The following is a 20,773-nucleotide window of genomic DNA, read 5'->3' on the forward strand; positions in this document are numbered from 1 at the left end:
TAAACATGTGTCCGTCACGCTGACATTTGTTTTGAGATTCTGACCTTGTCTTGTTTCCACTCCTTTGTACACATTTCCCTTCAGAATGACTTTCCTCTGTTACTGCAGCGGTCACCCAGAGAGGAAGCAGAGTCCCCACAGACACTGAATCCTCTTCCTCCTCCTTTCTACTGGATCTGCAGCAGAGAAACCACTCAGAATCCAGCCCAAAGACTCTCTGTAGGTTTTCCTTTAATAGTCGCCAAAAAATGCACCGTTTATCTTAGAAAGAAACTGTAAAACAGGCATTATCGTCAGAGTTTGAACTTTCCGCGATGCTTGAATGGATTATATGTTTTTGGAAGTTTTTGTTATATAAGCAACCAAATCGAAGCTTAAAATGTTGATATTTGCGTCAGAATCTCTTTATTCTCCATGTGTCATTTAAAATAAAGCGTTTGCACTAACCAGATCCTGTAAAAAACATTAAATTCTGCTCCTCAGAGACACTGTGAAGACATGATTGATTCTGCTGAGACCAACGGTTATGTGGCAAATATTCACTGAAAATCTGTTTACACAGAGCAGAGAGGAGAGGACAGGAGAGGCTGCAAATGTGACAATACTTCAATATGTACAGTGTGAGGAGAAAACAGGGTTTTTTTTACATTTATGACAATTTTGTAGGTCTTAATTATATAATACATTAAAATGGATAATGAATATTCCTTTGAATATTCCAAAAATATGAAAAAATAAACACAGGCACTAATTTATAAATAACTTGTGGCATAAACTGATATTTTGGTTTGGATTTGCTACTTTATTTATTTTCCTTTGTATCAACTCCTCTGCTTACTTAAATACTTTCCTATTTTCCTCATTTATTTTTTTTTTTTTACAAATTTACAGTATTATTTTAGAGGCTTTTTCTTGATTTTTTCATCATAAAATTAATTATACAGATATATAAATAATATATATATATATATATATATATATATATATATATATATATATATATATATATATATATATATATATATTATAATAATTAAATAAAACCTAAAATTGTATGTAAAAAAAAAATGGTAAAAAGTTGCCAAACACACTGTTATATTAAAGTTTAAAAAATCTGTTATCTACAGATATATATATTTTTAGATACAGATATTTACTGTATATTAGCCATATTTTTTTAAAGACATTGTAGAATCACTTACAGTTGCCTACTGTTATTTTTTAATGTATTTAAATGGTTGTTTTCAGTTACTTTTGAGTATTTTAGTTTAAATATTAAACATTATTTGTTGTTATATATGAGATCAAATAATATTATAATTACATATATTATTTATATTATATATACTATATATTATATATTACAACCATTAATTGATTCAGACCAAGGGACATTTCCCTCACTCGTGTCAGTCAGCTGTCATCTGTGTGCGCGAGCACGTGTTGGGACATCGTGAACGCGCCTCGCGGTCTCTCGGTCATTCAGTGGATCAGCGCGCGTGGAGAAGCAGCTTCAGGTCTGTGTTATTAAACATTATTATTATTAAATTATAATTGTTATCTGCTTTACTCAGATTTATCCTCCGTGTCTCTGATGTTTGGACAGTTTGATCACGTGATTTAATAAAATGATTAATAAATCGTGTTTTTAACGTTAGCGGGAGAATCTTTAGTGTCGGATTTTAAACATTAAATATAGTTTTTGTTTCTCCTGAAAACTTTCTGCTTATTTTAAATGCCATTTGTTGTTTGCAAACACAGAACTGTTCGTGAAATATCCGTCATGCTTCAACACGTGCCTCCTGCAGAAGTATTTGGTCTTTATATGTAATATTTTTATTTTGTTAGTTTTTCGGTTTGCTGCAGATATCATCATTGCTCTCATGTGTTTCTTATCTTATCTTTTTTTAAATATATATTTTATTGTTATCATCAAAATAGTACCTCTGATGTAGCCCATAATAATAATAATAATAATACTAATAATACAATTTAAAATAAAACGGGTCCAAGAGCGAATTCAGGGGGACCGAAATCTAGAAGAATCATTCAGATTTTATTATTATTATTATTATTATAAGGGGGTCTTTATTGTTATAACATTATTATTAATATTATTAATTTTAATAATAATAATACTACTACTACTACTAATAATAATATTCTGATGTCTAGATTAGACAGAAATAATTCCAATTCTGATCAAAATTTAAATAAAATGTTTATTTATCACTTATATTTATATTTAAACATGACATAAACTGGATTTCGTACCATCATGACTCACTTATGGATAAATGACTAAACTGTCCTTCCTTAAAATATAAATATGACCCCATGTGTCGTTTGCAGCTTTTTATGACGCTTTTATATTCATGTTTGTAGTTGGTGGCGCCCTCTAGTGGCCGTAGTAATTATGATGATTCATGAGTATAAAGAAGACAAAGTCCCCGTAAGGGGGACTTTTTTTATTATTGTAACTTTAATTTATAACAAATGTTTTTTTAGTATTATTAGAAAATGAAAAAAAAAAATTTTAATTCTAAGATTTTATAGCACTATGATTATTTTTTTCCACTTAATGACCCTAAGATCACACAAAACAACACATTTCATATCAGTTTTGCATCAAATTGTTTTTTGATTGTCTGCATAGTGAAACACTTTTAAGGTAAGCATTTATTTTACTTTATTAGCCATCTTTTGTAACGCCTAACCATGTAGTTTTACATGGAAAATAGTCATGGAAAAATGCCTTTAGATAAATTAAATATTTTATAATATAATATGTTGATTATTTTTCTGTGGTTTAATTAGTCAACTAATTGTTGCAGCTCTAATGTAAAGGGCAAGAAAATACATGATTTTACATCATTAATAAATGTATGATGTTTCAAAAGTCTCAATATTGACTAAAATAACTAGGATTTTTGCCATAATTAATAGATTACTATTAGCCTACTATTATCTACTTAATGTTGAAGTCTGGTTGAGTGGCATTAAAATAAACTGCTGTGCATCATTTAAAAATAAAGAAAAAACATTGGAAAGACGGTGGAAACATCTTTGAAAACAACATTTTTAAATTCAGATTCTGCATGTTTGCATGGACGTCACTGCAGGCCAACAAAATAAATAAATATGCACAAAAAGTTAAGCTAGATAAATGCTCAAAAAGGCAGTTTATCTTAATGGAATCATTAAAATGTATCTGCAAAAAAAACACTTCTGTATGTAACTATTTTTTTCCCCAAGAAATGCGACTGCATTAAATAAATAAATAAATCCCCGGTAAATGCACTAGTACAAAATGACCCAAAAATATGTAAAATCACCAGAAAGACACAAAATGACCCAAAAAAGGACAAAATTCCCAAAAAGACAAAAAAGTCATAAAATGACCAAAAACAGACACAAAGTTACCCCAAAAAGACACAAAATGACCCCAAAAAAAGACAAAATTCCCCAAAAAGTCATAACATGGCCTAAAACAGACACAAAATTACCAAAAAAAGACCTGAAATGTCCAAAAAAAGACCCAAAAAGACCCAATTACCTAAAAAGACAAAAAAAGGTCATAAAATGACCAAAAATAGACACAAAATGACCCCAAAAAGACAAAATTCCAAAAAAAGACAAAAAAGTCATAAAATGACTACAAACACACACAAAATGATCCCAAAAAAGACAAAATTAAAAAAAAAGACAAAAAGTCAAAAAGTGACCGAAAACAGACACAAAAAACCCCAAAAAGACCTGAAATGTCCACAAAAAAGACACAAAATGACAAGGACGTGTTATTACGAAAAAAGACACAAACTTTTTTTTAAAAAGAAGAAAAAAAAGAACAGCATTGGTGTTAACAAAATTTCATCTTTTGAGATGGAACACTTGTGTACGTAACTACTGGACGCTGTCATGCAGATGAGCTGACGGTTATTTATAAATGACTTAAAAATACAAGCTGACTCTTCAAACAGGACACAAAGATCGTCCTGCGGATTTATTGGTATTAAGATATTATCTTGAGTAACCGGGTTGTGATTTCTGGAAAGAGATATTGCTGTTGATGAGCATATTTTGTTATTGTTATTTGAGAGAAGTCAGACTGATAAATAGAGCTACAGAAAAGAGAAAAAATGTATTTTTGTCCAAATGTCTCAGTGAAATGTGACGTCACTGCGATCTGTTTGTCTGAACAGTTCTGAAATTAAACCTGGATTTAAGTTAATTTATATTAGAATTAAACCAAAATCTTTTTTTTATTCTTCTTCTCTAAATCTCCAGCTTTTTTCAAACCAAGAACAATAATTATGAACTCATTATATAATGGACAGATGCATTAAAAAAAGATGTAAAAAAAGACCAAAAAACTACATAAAATGACCAAAAACAGACAAAACAAACTACAAAAAGACACAAAATGACCAAAAAGTTTTTAAGGATTTAAGTTAATTTATATTAAAATTAAATCAAAATCCTTTTATATTCTTCAGCTCTAGATCTCCAAACTTTCTTCAACCCAAGAACATTAATTATAAACTCATTATGTAATGAACAGATGCATTTGAGCTGCAAATAACAATAAGTTATATAATTGATTATTGATTGATTATTGTCAATTATTTCCTTAACCTATTGATTCAAGGTTTAGTCGTTAACTTGTGTAAAAAAAAAAAAAATGGGAAAAAAAGGGCATTTCCGATCTCTCAGAGCCCAGAGTGACGTCTCCAGTCTGCTTTATTTAATTTAGCTTAAAATGTTTTGAATTTTCGGTCGTATGTGACAAAGAGCAACAAACCTGCCATGTGAGCAGCCCAAAGCAGAGCAAAACATACAATATCTATATATGTATATGTATACATGTATGAATATATGTATCTGTATATGTATATATACGGGTCACATGAGAGCAGATTGAGGTGAAAGCGGAAACTAGCTGCAATAAATATTCAGTCAGTATGAAGTCAAACAGGTGGAACTCCTCATATACCGTCTATGGAAGTCCAGTCATGCAGAGGAAATAAATGCATGAAACACTGAAGATAAAACAAGAAAACAGAACGAATAAAAATAAAGCAGCAAAGTATGAGTTTGTAAAGTCACAATAATGAGATATTTCTCTGTAAACAATTAATGTCAGACGTCAAAATGAAAGTTTAGGGATTTATTTTTTATTGTTTATGGTTCCTAATGCATATTAATTGATTTTTATGACAGGGTTAGATTATATATATATTAGTATTATGTGTGTGTGTATATATATATATATATATATATATATATATATATATATATACACACACTCCATTCAGTTTTGATTGTTTTTTTTCATGAAAAACAAGATAAATAACATTATTTACACAAATTATTTTATATGTTTTAAATTATTTTTTTATGTTATTTTTTGTGTGTGTAAAAGCTTCAATACAATAAATGTTATATATATATATATATATATATATATATATACACACACAATAAATGTATATTATTTTTAAATATAATCTATTCAAATATATATATACAATACATTAGATATAATTATACAATTTATTTTATTTATTTTTTTTACAAAAGGTTTGTTTGTTTTTATGTTGAATTGTATTTAAAGTGCAACTAATGACTATTTAGTCGACTAATATTTCAGAATATTGTTGGTTCCAAGTATATAGATTATATATTGATTAATATATTGAATTTTTTTCTCTTGTAAAAGGATTTGTTTTTTGTTTTGTTTTTTCATTAATATTTCCCCCCGTTAGATTGTTTTTTGTTTGTGGAAAATCAGACAAAAAAACCCCATAAAATCAGATTTCTTTGTTGGTTCCATATCTAACACCTAGAGGTAAAATGCGGAGAACATCTCATTCTATATTTTACACTAAATATATTTGAGTGGTTTACTCGGCCTATAGCATCAGTTTGAACTTTAGAGGGAAGCTGGTGGCAGGAAACGCTGCGTGACCTCCAGGTAGAAGATGAAACTGTTCTGAAGTCAGCTGACATGTCACAGTTCTGGGTCAGAGCAGTAAAAAGAGTTTTTCAGACGTCAGAGCGAACACGCAACATTCCTCAGCCTGCAGACGAATCTGACATGTCGGCTTCACAAACACTGTCGCCGAGCAACGGCAGCAGCAAAACCCTGAAAATGATGCATGAAAACAATCCGATCCAACGTTAGTGAGGTGACAAGGAGCGGCCAAACGGCTGCCTGTGTGCTCAACACTAAATCTGCTGCCGGGCTGTGTTTGTGCGAGAGGCCCGAGATATACTGCTGACCTCTCACTCCCAGTGCATGCTGGGAGATCCTCCACCGCCCTGCCACCTTCTGCAAACGTTAAAGCGCCAGAGATATCTATGTAACTACTTACTATTAACTGTAAACACCACAAACAAACTGATTAACGTGTCTTCTGTGAAGTAGAGCTCCACTGTCACTAACACACACACACACACACACACACACTCACTTAATTAATCCACTGTTGAAAATAGTCCCCAAGAAATGCTCTATGTACTACTACACAATGACCCAAAAATATGTAAAATTACAAATACAGACACAAAATTACACAAAAAGACATGAAATTACCAAATAAAGACACAAAAAGACCAAAAAGTACGGTGGCCCTGAAGTGCAAATCACAACGACAAATCAGAAAACACAACAACAAATCAAAAAACACAACGACAAATCAAAAAACACAACGACAAGTCAGAAAACACAACGACAAATCAAAAATCACAACGACAAATCAGAAAACACAACGACAAATCAAAAAACACAACAACAAATCAAAAAACACAACGACAAATCAAAAAACACAACGACAAGTCAGAAAACACAACGACAAATCAAAAAACACAACGACAAATCAGAAACGACAACGACATTAACCAAACCGCAAAAGGTAGGTACCCTCGGACGACATGAGTCGTCACTGATTGGACTGGTGACTACGGACCACCAGTCCAATCAGTGACGATGATTTGTTGTTGTGTTTTTTGATTTGTCGTTTTGTTTTCTAATTTGCCGTTGTGTTTTCTGATTTGCTGTTGTGTTTTCTGATTTGCCATTGTGATTTGCACTTCAGGGCCACCATAGTCAAGTCATAAAATGACCAAATAAAGACACAAAATTACTAAAAAAGACTAGCCTGGCTAACACCAGACTATTCTCAAATGAGGGCTAGTCTGGCAACGAGCAATGTATTTCTCCGTAGAGGAGGTGTGGTTTACGATCCTCCAGAGCCGTTTATTGGACGCTTAGAATGTCTATCAAAAGCGTCTGTAGGTAGCTCTTAGCCAATCAGATCAGTTATACCAGATGACGTAGTAGAGCAACAGAAATGGATGTTTGTTGTGTGTGTGTCTGTGAGAGTGTTGTTTGCTGCTTTGCTCCTCCAGTTCTCGCTTTCTGCAAGATTATTTATTTTCACGCTTTATTCCCCCTCATGTCATTCAGCCACACACATCCACTGATTTTATGGGCAATAAACAAGCTGCTGCGGGCCTCTCGGCGGCTCCGATGTCCGCGGCAGCGGGGTTATTAGCCGCTAGTGGCTATTAGCTATTAGCCGCTAGCGGCGCTAATAGCCGCTAGCGACGCTAATAGCCCCGCTACCATAACGCCGGTGATCTCAGCGGAGCCACCGAGAGACCTTTCGCCTTTCAACTTTCGCTCTAAACTATTTAAAACACCATCTACAGCTAAAGAGAGTTTCGCGTCTGCAGCAGCCATGTTGGATCCGGAAAACTACAAGCTTCCAAGTGCCGAGTAGTACGCGTCATCGTCTTGCCGTCCCTCCCCGCTCTGTGATTGGATCCCTGGTTTCCAGACTCCGCCGCAGTTCGAAATTAAATTTGAGCGCGCAAGGCAGTCTGGGTATACCCAGGCTAAAAAAAGACATGAAATTGCTAAACAAAAAAAGAGATACAGACACAAAATGACCAAAAAAAAGAACAACAAAAGTAAACCATGTTATTCAAACATCTCTTAACTTCCTGCATCACAATTTTACTGAACTATGTCACTTCCAGTAGTCACGTCCTAACCTTAGAGAAGAGCTGATGGAGCACAAACTCAACCAAACCAAAGCTTTTAATTTTAAGTTTCCGTTATAAAGACTAACCAAAACGAAGCTTAAAATAGTGATAATTTTGTCAGAATCACTTTGTTCTATATGTGTCATTTAAAACGTGTCCAAAGATAATAAAGTTTTGCAAAGAAACATTTTGCAATGATACAATTTTTTCTCTAAATGTATTTGCAGTGTGGAAAGTTTTCCTGTTTGACTCTATAGTAAAGACAGAAAAAGAGATAATAAAAGGACGCTGTGGTCAGACTGTAACTGGTTTGGCTCCTTGCAGACTTCCTCCCTGAGCATGTGGACCTGATCCAGGATGGACGACCCGACCAACAGCAGCTCCCCTCTGACGGACTACTTCCTGGCCGGGGACAGTCTGGACTACGATGTTCCTCCGGACGAGGTCCCGGACACCACGCAGGGCCGGGCGTTCTTCGTGGCCACCATCGTCATCGCCGTGGTCCTGGTGGTCATCATGCTGGTGTGCGGCGTGGGGAACTGCTTGTTCATCGCCAGCCTCGCACGCTACAAGCAGCTCCGCAACCTGACCAACCTGCTGATTGCCAACCTGGCCGTGTCCGACGTGCTGGTGGCGGCCGTGTGCTGCCCTTTCCTCTTGGACTACTACGTGGTGAAGCAGCTGTCATGGGACCACGGCCTGCTGCTCTGCGCCTCCACCAACTACCTGCGCACCGTCTCGCTCTACGTGTCCACCAACGCTCTGCTCGCCATCGCCGTGGACAGGTGAGTCCACCCACACCTTCAGACACAGCCCGAGATTAATGTTCAGGGGTTTAATACTTCCATCAGGGTAACTTTGCGGGAATTTTAACATTTTTGGCTTGCAGCCGGAGGTCAGCCCTACACATGGGTCTGTATGTCCCTGCTGAGTGATCGACATGCTGTTCCCGGGAGGTGTGAATCCCCAGAGGCCCCACGATACAATTTTATCCCGATACAATTTTATACCGATACTTGAGTCACGATGCGATTTTATCCCGATACTCGAATTTTGTAATATGATGAGTATTGAGATACAATACATTTGGATTTAACTGTTGAACTGCATTTTGTGTCCACAAACTTAAATACAATCAAGAATTGTTTTGTCCAATAAGAGAAAATTCTCCACAATGAGAGTCAAACCCACAGACTGACCAACAAAGTATTCAGTCAAACTGAACTGAACTGATATCAAACATGTATGGACAACGACAACTGCAGCATTTTATCAAACTTTCACAAACAACAAGCTTCACTGCTCTCAAGGTTTCTGAATTAAACAATAAAAAAGGCTGATTTTGCAGCTTTATTTCAACAACTTGTCGACACGATATCCTGACACACATAGGCATGCCTATAGGTTCCTTAGATCTTCTAGTTTCATATGATACCAGTATATTCCTAAAAGTAAGCCTGCTATTGCCTCCGGTGAAAATACCGCCAGCCGTCGGAACGTTAAATATCGATACTTGGCGACCATGAATCAATACAATATTGCCACGCAAAATAGCTCAAAACTATGCTGAATCGATTTTTTCCAACCACCTCTACTGTTCCCCAAAGTCAAGTATGCGTCCTTGATAGGACAAGTCTTTGTGAGTCAGGTCCTACAGAGACAGAAGACTCCTTCTACTCAAAAGTCATGTTTCCATTAACGAATGTCTCTGCGCATTTTAAAGATTCTCATGAGAAAAGCTTGATGGAAACACCAAAATTCTATAAAACTTTTGAAAATGCACATTAAAGTTTTTACACTCCCTTGAGATGGTTAAAGCTCTAAACAGGAGATGGAAACTTTTTTCTGACATAGTGAGCATTTAATAACATGACTGATCAGCTGTTTCCTCTGACATGAAATAACAATCAGAAGTTGAATCTAATTCATGAAGACTTCTCTCCATTTTCTCTCTTTTTGTTGTTTTCTCTCTTCTTCTCCTGTTTACTACCACATTAACCTACAGCAACACACCACACTGCCATCTGCTGGTTAAAGTACGTTACTGCAGCTTTGTTATTCGCTCTGAACCAGCTGATGGAAAATATTTTTTGTAAATTTAACTAGAAAACGAAAATCAAATAATTTTTGAAATATAGTCTCCCCCCCTCTGACCCTGATGAAGAAAAAACGCCTTGTATTTCAATTTGAATGTTTGTATTTTAAAACAGAAATCAAATAACCACTCGTTATTTTGTTTTTTAATATCCATTTGTAAACAGAAAATCCAATGACTATAAGAACGTCCCCGACAACCACTGTAGTCTCATTTAGCTACTTTTTAAGGACACATAAAAACTTCAAAACTCACCAGTGGCAGCATCTACTAATTATCTCGTACAACTGAACTCGAACATCTCTTCAGCTTGTGTTTACCACAGACCTTCTTTCAGCTTCTACCCACCAACACATTCAGATAGTTGTTCCTATGGTGCCCTATTGTGCACAAAGGCTAATCTACCGATCCACACTCCAGTCCAGTAGGACCGCCAAAAAAAAAAAAAAGAATACAGACGATTGTGCATTATGGGTGCAAAATAGGTGAAATAGAAAATTTGGTAATGCTTTAATCAATTATTTAACAAGTAATAAGGCCCTTGTAAGTCCTTACAAGATGCTTATTAACATTATTGTGTGTTTATAAGCTTATATAAGTGTTAATAATTGCATTATAATACAGCTAATAGCAGGCTATAAGAGATTTATAAGCACTAATAAGAAACTTGTTAACAGTTTGCAAATGCTTTACATTAATAAAAGCCTCATGAGTGTCTTATAATTGTTCATAATAGCATTACAAACACCCATGACCCACCCATTATGTCTTTGCCATGCCTTTATTAATCTTATATTGTTTGCTTATTGATATTAAAATATACTTTATTGCTCATCTATTATAAGTTGACTATAAGTTAACTATGCTTTTTGCAACTACCGGATCTAAAGCGAGAACAATGCCTTATTACTTGTTAATTAATGGTTATTAAGGACCTTATTATAAAGCGTTACCGAAAATTCTATGTTCAAATATACATTCTGAGTTCTGAATTTAAAGTTTTTATCTATGTTTTAGACAGGAGGGAACAGGTGGGAATATAGACAAAGCAGGCAAAGCTGCTAAAAATTTACAGAGTCACAGGTTCTGCAGGTGATGGTGACTTTAAAGCTCTGAGCCAGTTAAAAGTAATGAGCGGCCGATGAGCGGGAGGGTCAGGTTACTGCAGGGCTGACGGCCGGAGTGGGAACAGGTGTGTAGACGGACTGGAATTCACAACTTTAAACTCATGTTTTAAAGCTGCAATCTAACACCTTTTTACCACCAAAGAAGGGTCCACTTGTTACCTTTTTATTTATTGGTGTTAACTTTGTCTCACAGATGTTATTCTGGATATTCTGTTATCCGTTTAATCTGATGAATGAGAAATTCTGTTTACAGCCTGGGAATTACATAAAGTCATCTTCTGTCTCTGAAATGTTGCTGGTCACTATAACGTCTTTGTGCACCTATAAAGGGATTTATATTAGGCCTGGGCCGATAATCAATAAATCAATTTATCGCACGATAAATTAAATGAACTCAATAATTTTGCCGGCCTCGATATATCGCCATGCGCATGCGTGTTTGTTTTCCTCGTCTGCTGCCTCCGAGCAGGCTGGATGACAAGAGGGTTCACTCTGTGCTCGATCTCAGCACTTGGGCGATTTTGTTCCATAGCAGAATGAGCGGAGTGAACCCTCCTGTCAGTCATCCAGTCTCTTTGTCTCTGTGGGGAAGGCTGGGCCGCTAGCATTGGCTACACACAGAGTGCAGCAGGTGAGCCTCGTGCGGAGCAACGCGAGGAAAAAAGATGATTGCAAAGCCAAATGCCACAGCCCCGGTGTGGGAATATGTCGGTTTCAAACCGAATGAAAAAGGTGAGCCCATCAACACACGGACGAGCCTGTATGCCGAATTTGTTCAAAAGTGGTGGCAACAAAAAAAGCCACCACAACAAACTTGCATGCCCATCTAAAGCAGAACCACCCGACCCAGTTTTCCCAGCTGGGGAAAAAAACTGCACCTGGAGATGCAGAGCCTTCGTCCCGACAGTCAACACTGGTCGACAAAGTAAATATAAACGGTGTGCGCTCACAGAAAGTGGAGTTTGCTACATCGCAAAATAAATGCTGCCCTTTTAAAAAAAAAAAAAATGTTTGTTTTATTTATTTAGGATATTTAAACGTTCTTAAAATTACAATTACAATGGTAAAAAACACTGAGAAATAAAAGTGTATTGTATTTGGAAGGGTGTGCATTATTATGATATATTATCATGTTGACAATAATATCGTTTATCGGCAATAATTTGTGGGACAATATATCGTCCAGCAAGATTTTATTTTTTTATTTATCTTATTTTAACTTTCATGAATTTTAGTTTTAGTTTCAAGTTGTGGAAGAAGAAGTTTATTAAAAGCTCATGCTTACACCATGCATGTAAAGAGTTATAATAAAACAGTTCAAAATGCATGTGCAACTCGGTTAAATAAAAGTCTGTTGATCCAGTCATATATTTTGTCATTGTAGTTTTCTTAAAATCTCGTCTCGTTCTCGTGATAATATCCAATATCGTGTCTCGTCTCTTCTCGTGTGCTGAGAGTATCGTCACACCCCTAATTAATCGGTATAAAGACAAAATAAAGTGATTTAATGTGAAAAACGGATCTAAAGGACACTGAAATAACTCCAACATGATGCTTATGTGGAAAAATTCTGAATTTATGCTTTGCCGGTCTGTCTGCAAGAACACAAGAACACTGCTGTTAAAATGATGGTTTTCTGAATGGAGTTTGGTTCATCTGAGTTATAAATCAAGGGGTGTCATTTATTAGGGAGGTTTTTATGGATTGTTGATCAGTTTAAGACATTTTTAAATGGTTGAAGCACAAACAAATACAGCTAACAGAAAATGTAGTAAATTTAATGTTTAAATTAAGGGATGCTTCAAGTTATTTGGCCAATTTTATTGGTTTTACACATTAACCAGTATGAACCAGAAATTAAGTGATTCAGCTGTGATTTAATGTCAATAAACGGATTAAAAGTGTAAAATGTCCAGTCTGTCTGCAGGATTCTCTTCTGCTGCAGATCTGCACTCCACTTGACTTTTTTAGATCCTTCATCTCTTTCTCCACTTTCCTTTCATCTTCTTTCATGATGCAGATTAATGGCCCTCCTCCATTATTATTATTATTTAATGTAAAAAGTAATTGCAAAAACAGTAAAACATCTGACATTTATTATCACATTAAAGTCAAATAACCGTATATTACGTAGATATTTACAGTACATTATCTTTATTTTTAAAGAAATTATCTGTTAAATTATTTTTTTTTACAGTGTAGAGCAGCAGACTGTACACCAAGTACAATGACAATAATCAGCTTCATTAGCTGAGCTGATGTGCCACTCAGCTGCGGATAAAGGAGCTAATGAAGGTGATTCATGGGGCGTCAGTAACAGAAAATGAACCTGCTGAACTCATAAATCACAACAATGACTCTTGTTCTTCCTGTTGTGCGTGCAGCACAAACATTCCTGCTCTTTTTACATTCTCCTCTCTGTCTCCTCGTATTTCACTGCAATATATAAAATCTCTACAAATCTATAAGTCCTGCTGCTCTGTGGAATCAGCACAATCAGAACAACTCAAACATGTCTTTGTGCACAATAACACAGTTAGAATGACAGAAATCAGAAAAAAGAAAATTGAAGTGGAGAAAAAAAATGGAATTCGTATGTAAACACTTTTCCAAGTGCCAACAAGTGTCACAAATGGTATTTTAAAAAAAGGCAAAGTGACCAAATAAGACACTAAATAACTAAAAAGTCACAAAAATACAAAAAAATGTGAAATATAAAAAATTACACAAAATTACAAAAAGTACATAAAATGACGGGAAAAGACTCTCTGCTCTGTGTAAACAGCCTCTCCTGTCCTCTCCTCTCTGCTCTGTGTAAACAGCCTCTCCTGTCCTCTCCTCTCTGCTCTGTGTAAACAGATTTTCAGTGAATATTTGTCACGTGACCGTTGGTCTCAGCAGAATCAATGATGTCTTCACAGTGTCTCTGAAGAGCAGAATTTAATGTTTTTAACAGGATCTGGGGCTTCATGTATCAACGCTGCGTACGCACAAAAACATTGCATACGCTTTTTTTCGCACATATGCCCCATGTATGAAAAGTAAACTTACCGCAAACTTTTGTTTGGCAGTAACTACTGTCTTTTATGTTCTATTTGAAAGGTGTTTCATGTCTAAACTCAAACTACACCAACTGGCTTTGTGTTTACAGTTTATTGCTCTCTGACAATGGAGGAAAATGTTGTTTTCTACCCTCAATAACCTGTTCTAAATATGATAAAAAATCATCTATTATTATATTTTATATTTCACCTGCGTACTGCTGCTTACTTGTGCAATGATAGTATGTTAACGATGTTTTAAGATTGTGTAGTTCTAGTCTAAGTCTATATTGCAATTTACACTATTTTTATATACCGAATTTCCATTTACCGGGATCAATAAAGTATTTCTGATTCTGATTATGGAGCGCACAAGTTTTTCACAGATAACCTGCCTTAATCACTGTGTCAAAGTCCCGATCACCGACTGTTTTCCCTTTGGTTTAACATGTTAACGCTGCAGGTGCACAGCGATCCATGACCACAGATCCCTCTCCCCTGGAGAAAAAAACGTGTGTGGGAAATCTATTCAGAATAAGTCAGGTGTATATTTTGATCCCACATGTGATGTTTACAGTTTTTCTCCGTCACTTTGGTGCATTTCTCACATCGCTCTTTACATTTTCACAACAGTTAATGCATTTCTCAAAACAATTAGTACAAACTGCAAAACCTAGTTGATAACCTGCAAAAGCGTGTCACTTGCTCAAAATGGACAGTTCATTCCTCAAAAGCAAGAATTCATGTCAATGAAAGTGTCAGTGACATCAAGATGAAAAGTCCTGACACCATGTTTATGAACGAGATAGTCAAATGGCTCTGTCATGTTTTCATTATGACACTTTACTCTGTAGATGTTTTCAATGCTAAAAAGTCAGATCTTGGTGACGCTACCTGAAAATGCTCCAGACAGCACTATATACTATTTACACAGCCATTTGAAAACTTCAATAGAGTTACACATTACTGTATTTATAGAGGTAACTGAGTACAACACACTGAATATGTATGTTTCATATATTTACTGCATATGCTCCTTGCATTTCTAATTTGTTTACAGCATTGTGCAAAAGAAAACAACACCCTTATTTACAACAAACATAAACTTGCTTTGGGTAGAGCTGTGCACAACTGTAAACAATATTACAGCACATAACAGAACTGAACATACAACATACATAGTACTGTAAATCATTGATACATCCAGTTTCCTCTCTGTCTGGCCACATAGTTTCATCTACATCTCAGCCAATATCATCTCTTGCAATGCAGCGAGGAAAGTATCTCCCCGAGTGGCGAATCCACCCTCTGCAGGACTCTGCTGTGATGTCATCACATGTCACCCCCTGACTCCCCCTGCACCCTCACCCCTCTCCCACGAGGCTGACCTTCCATTTCTGTGTCACAGTATTATAGAAATGGTCCACACTTTGTCCTGCTTGGTTCATAGATGTTGTTCAGTGTTCATGGTTTTATGGATTCAGCTCTGAGTGATTGTAGAGAAGTGGCTTATCATTGGTTCAACTAATGCTTCACACAGCCTTCTCATCAGTGAAAGCTGAGGTTCACCTGAGAGAAATTGTTCAATTTAGGAGACATTTTCAGGAGAAAAAAAAAGATTTAAAAAAATATATAAAATTTGCTTGACAGATTTTGACAACTAGTTCAGCATTTTTGTATGTAATGACTCAAGCAATGAAATGAGGACTATTAGTTTTATATGGAATGACTATTCAACATTAACAACGTATAGTTAATTTTGACTGACATGACATCAGCAAATTATAATGTTATTAAACAGCAGAGAGTTGTATGAAAGCACTTGATGACTGTCCAAAAGCATTTGCAATTTGTTGGAAGGAATGACAAACTGCTACTATGATGAGCACACATGACTAAATGTTGTGGAGGCTGAACTAACTGTTGTGCAAATGTAAAGATCGATGTGAGAAATGCACCAAAGCGATTGAGAAAAACTGTAATCCGGACAACAAGTTAAGGGTGACCGATAAACTGATGCATAAAAATGATTTTGGCAGCATTACGCACAGGCTGAGTTTAGACGGAGCGTGTCTTGAGGGACACTTCTACCATGATGCGGGTTTCTGATCCGGCTCATTAATAGCCATGTTACTAATCCCAGAGCTTAGGCACTGAAAAGCTATTTTTCCTGCCTCCACCCCGGAGATCACCACGTCCACCTCGCGCGCAGTGGCAGTAAGTTGATTTGCCATTGTTTTGTCAATAATCAGCGGGCATGCCGGCGATTTATATTAATTTGCATGTCATCTGCGTATTCATTTTCGGGAGGAGCCGGGGCGTGGCTGGTGGCTTGTGCATGTGCACTCAGTTCCAGCTGGTTGGGATGAATCAAGGAAAGGTGCTGAACCTGGCGTAGGAACAGTTTGATACATGTGGAGGTGAGTTTGCGTACGTACTTTTCTAGTTTTGGGAGTACGTCATCTTTCGGTATGAAAGCTAAGCACTCTTTGATACATGAGGCCCCTGGTTAGTGCAAACGCTTTATTTAAAATGACACATGTAGAATAAAGACATTCTGGCACAAATATCAACATTTTAAGCTTCGTTTGGTCACTTTTTATAACGGACGTTTCATAACAGATGATCAGTTCAAAGACCGTCAGAATGTTCAAATTCCAACGATAATGCCTATTTTCACAGTTTCTTTCAAAGAATTTGATTTTTGGCGATCTTTTAAACCAAACCGGCAGATTGGTTCAGAGGTTCAGATGATATAAAATAGAAAAAAACAGGAAACGTTTCGTTGCAAATCTAAACTAGCATGTTAACTTACTAACTACAAAGACATATATCTATAACTAGAGGAACAGGGATGTATGATCAGATCTCAGGACTCTCAGGATTCTCAGGACGCTCTGACCAGAGATGATTAATGGTCTGCTCCATTAAAAGCTGCTCCTGGGCTTCCCTCTCAGCTTCTGAACCAGATCCATCACCAGCGGCGCCACATGTTCCATTAATCACGGCTGACATGGTGTATAAATAGCATCTGCATGCAGGAGAGATGAATCGTCTCTGTAAATCTGCAGCTCCTCTGTAAGTGTTCACAGACACCTGGCAGCGTGTCTGAGTGAGTGCGTCCCTCTCAGCTTCTCTGCTTCAATTAAAACACAAACGAGGCTCATTACAGGCTCTGGCTGTTTGCAGCCACTTCTGATCTGGATTATTATGCTTCATCTTAAAGTTACTACTACTTGCAACTGTACAATACACACCACAACTCTTTTACCTGCTCATTATTGTCTAATATCACTGTCAGACGATACTCGCATTACATTCTGTCAGCAGTGTATTTTTCTCTCCTTATATTTCACTGCAAAATATAATATATATATATAATCTATTAGAATGACAGAAATCAGAAAAAACAAGTTGAATTCCTCTGATAATTAAATTTTTGTAATAAATAGAATTTATGTACAAACACTTTTCCAAGTGCCCACAAGTGTCACGAATGTTGTAAAAAAAGAAAAGACAAAATTACCAAAAAGTCACAAAATAACCCCAAAAAGATGTAAAATATCAACAAAATTACCAAAAAAGATGTAATATCACCACATATTGTACATATTATAGTCATGTTTGCAGCCTCTCCTGTCCTCTCCTCTCTGCTCTGTGTAAACAGCCTCTCCTGTCCTCTCCTCTCTGCTTGGTGTAAACAGATTCTCAGTGAATATTTGTCACGTGACCGCTGGTCTTTCCTAACTGATGATCTGTTCATGGACCGTCGGAAAGTTCAAGTTAGGACAATAGTGCCTGTTTTTACAGTTTCTTTCTACGGTATACAGTGTTTCTGTGGCGATTTGCTTCATCAATTTTTTATTTTTTTTAAACTTTTCTATGAATGTACTAACTTGTCCACCTTGGCCAAAGATTAAAAAAGCTTAAAAAAAACTTTTGTGAAATTACGTCGTTTTCATTCAGGTTTGTTTATTGGAAAAACTGTATCAAAACAGGTGGAATGGAAACACAACTAAAGTTGAACGTACCTGAAAGTTGAAACCCAACTTTTGTTCTTTACAAACATCTGGTTTAGCTCTTCCAGGTGTTTGATGAAACACATGATCTCACTCTGCCCTCTGCAGGTACATGGCCATCCTCCACCCTCTGAAGCCTCGTATGAAGCACCAGACAGCGTACTGCGTCATCCTGACCGTTTGGATCATCCCCGTCTTCATCTCCATCCCGTCTGCCTACATGGCCTCTGAGACCACGTACCCACATGTGGAGGGCCGCACCCAGAAGACCTTCTGCGCTCAGATCTGGCCCGTGGACCAGCAGGTTTACTACCGCTCCTACTTCCTCCTCATCTTCGCTCTGGAATTCATGGGCCCGGTGATCGTCATGGCCGTCTGCTACATCCAGATCTCCAGGGAGCTGTGGTTCAAAGACGTCCCGGGCTTCCAGACGGAGCAGATCCGGAAGAGGCTCCAGAGGCGCCGCAGGACGGTGGTGGTGCTGATCCTGGTTCTGGCCGCCTACGTCCTGTGCTGGGCGCCGTACTACGGCTTCGCCCTGCTGCGGGACTTCTACCCCACCCTCATCTCCAGGGACAGGAACTCCCTGGTGGTCTTCTACATTATCGAGTGCATCGCCATGAGCAACGGGGTCATCAACACCCTCTGCTTCATGAGCGTCCGGAACAACACCAAGCGGCTGAAGAAGGCGGGAAAGTTTCCGCTGAGGCTGGTGACGTTTGTGGCTGCCAAGTCGATGGACGAAGGCGAGGCACGGACGTCCTCCCTCCGAGTGACGGAGGACGCCGACGGAGCTCGGCTGAAGCAGTTCTGAGAATTCAAACAGCTCGTCAGAACCAGAACAAGAACCAGAACCAGATCAGAGAGCCCAAGATGGGACTTTTAAACCCGTATCACTCCACCAGAGATGGTAGCACTTCCTGTTTCTGAACAGCTGGATGCATTTTGTGGAGATTCTGGATATAAATGTTGGGTTTGCAGACTGTAAACACCTGTGTGATCATGACAGCACCTGGATGAATCAACCCGCTACTGGACAACAGGTAAAACAAACAAAACAACCCGCTCTCACCAATCTGCGTACAAATAACTTGTACAATGCAATCCAAAATCCAGTTCTGCTGCATATGATATGGCTGCAGGAGTTCTCTAAGGTCAGGGCCAAACAGTTCCTGGTTAGGCTAGTTAGAAGGACGACGTGACTACTGGAAGTAAATGTAGACATTTTTACATCTATTTTGGTCACTTTGTGTCTTTTTTTTGTCATTTTATGTATTTTTTGGTCATTTTATGTCTTTTGTTGTCATTTTATGTATTTTCTTTTGGTCATTTTACATCTAAGTAAAGTATCTAAGTATTTTTTTGTCCCCTTTTTTAGTCATTGTACATCTTTTTAGGGTCATTTTATGTCTTTTGGGGTCATTTTATGTATTTTTTTGGTTAACGTCTTTTTAATGTATTTTTTGTCCCTTTTTTGGTCATTTTACATCTATTTTGAGTAATTTCACATCTTTTTGGGGTCTTTTTTTGTCATTTCATGTAATATTTGGTCATTTTACACCTTTTTTGTCATTTTATGTATTTTTTTGTCATTTTGCGTCTTTTTTATGTATTTTGTGCCCTTTTTTTGGTAATTTCACATCTATTTGGGGCCATTTTGTGTCTTTTTTTGGTCATTTTACATTTTTTACGTCTTTTTTACATTAAAAAAATCCTGGTTTGTTTGACCCGTCCACCTCCCCTCTCTCCCACCTACTGACACTTTGTACCACCTCGCCATCATTCACAATAACTATGGCCGCTAGAGGGCGCCACTAAGTCCACACAGAGACATGGGGAAGGATTAGAGTATCATATGCACGCAGAACTCGACTTTGGGCGTATGCATTGCACACAATTTGAGGGAAAAACGTCAAGTTATTTGTGCGCAGATTGGTGAGATGGGCTGCAAAACTGACACCTGAGGTTGCTTGCACAATCAGATTATTATTGAACACATTTCTGGTCAGGGGCAACCTCTAGTGGCCGTAATAATTATAACCATAACAAACGAGGCTTTGTTTAAGGAGTGACAAAGTCTGTTTTTTGCACCATGCTGTAAACGGTTTTATTTCTGCTGTGAAGTTGGACATTTGAACATCGAGGTGTCTGAGGATTGACTTTTTTTGGAGCCAGTATCAAGTGGCCAGTCGAGGAACTGCAGTTTTTGGCATAATTTTCAGCCCTGGAAGTTACAAACAAAAAGCCTTTGTGCTTGTGTGGTTTGGAGGACTTGTTGAAGGATTTGTTGGTTTTGGTTCGGTGTCACATTTTAGGGGATAAAAGAACAGCTGCTGCTTCATGGATGTGCCACAGAAGCTGGAATATAAATCAGAGGATGTGGTGATTAATAAACACATTCTCAGCCAATCACATGACCAGCTGAGCCAATCACAGGGAAGC

General features: G+C 37.1%; 1 protein-coding gene and 1 long non-coding RNA gene across 2 annotated transcripts in view; one reads left to right on the forward strand and one right to left on the reverse strand.

The window, feature by feature from the left end:
• The window catches only part of LOC131970006 (uncharacterized), a 51,385-nt gene extending 43,566 nt beyond the window's left edge, over positions 1-7,819 (reverse strand). Inside the window, exon 1 of the long non-coding RNA XR_009394152.1 lies at positions 7,665-7,819. This is a non-coding gene — a long non-coding RNA (uncharacterized LOC131970006). The remainder of the gene's footprint in view (positions 1-7,664) is intronic.
• Positions 1,490-19,778, forward strand: prokr1a (prokineticin receptor 1a). Its single transcript, XM_059331213.1, has 3 exons — positions 1,490-1,517; positions 8,374-8,834; positions 18,440-19,778. Exons 2-3 carry the CDS (start codon positions 8,407-8,409, stop codon positions 19,143-19,145), a joined length of 1,134 nt encoding a protein of 377 aa, XP_059187196.1. The 5' UTR covers positions 1,490-1,517; positions 8,374-8,406; the 3' UTR covers positions 19,146-19,778.
• Positions 19,779-20,773: the final 995 nt, after the last annotated feature.

Source organism: Centropristis striata, chromosome 1, assembly GCF_030273125.1.
Source record: "Centropristis striata isolate RG_2023a ecotype Rhode Island chromosome 1, C.striata_1.0, whole genome shotgun sequence".
Taxonomy (NCBI): domain Eukaryota; kingdom Metazoa; phylum Chordata; class Actinopteri; order Perciformes; family Serranidae; genus Centropristis; species Centropristis striata.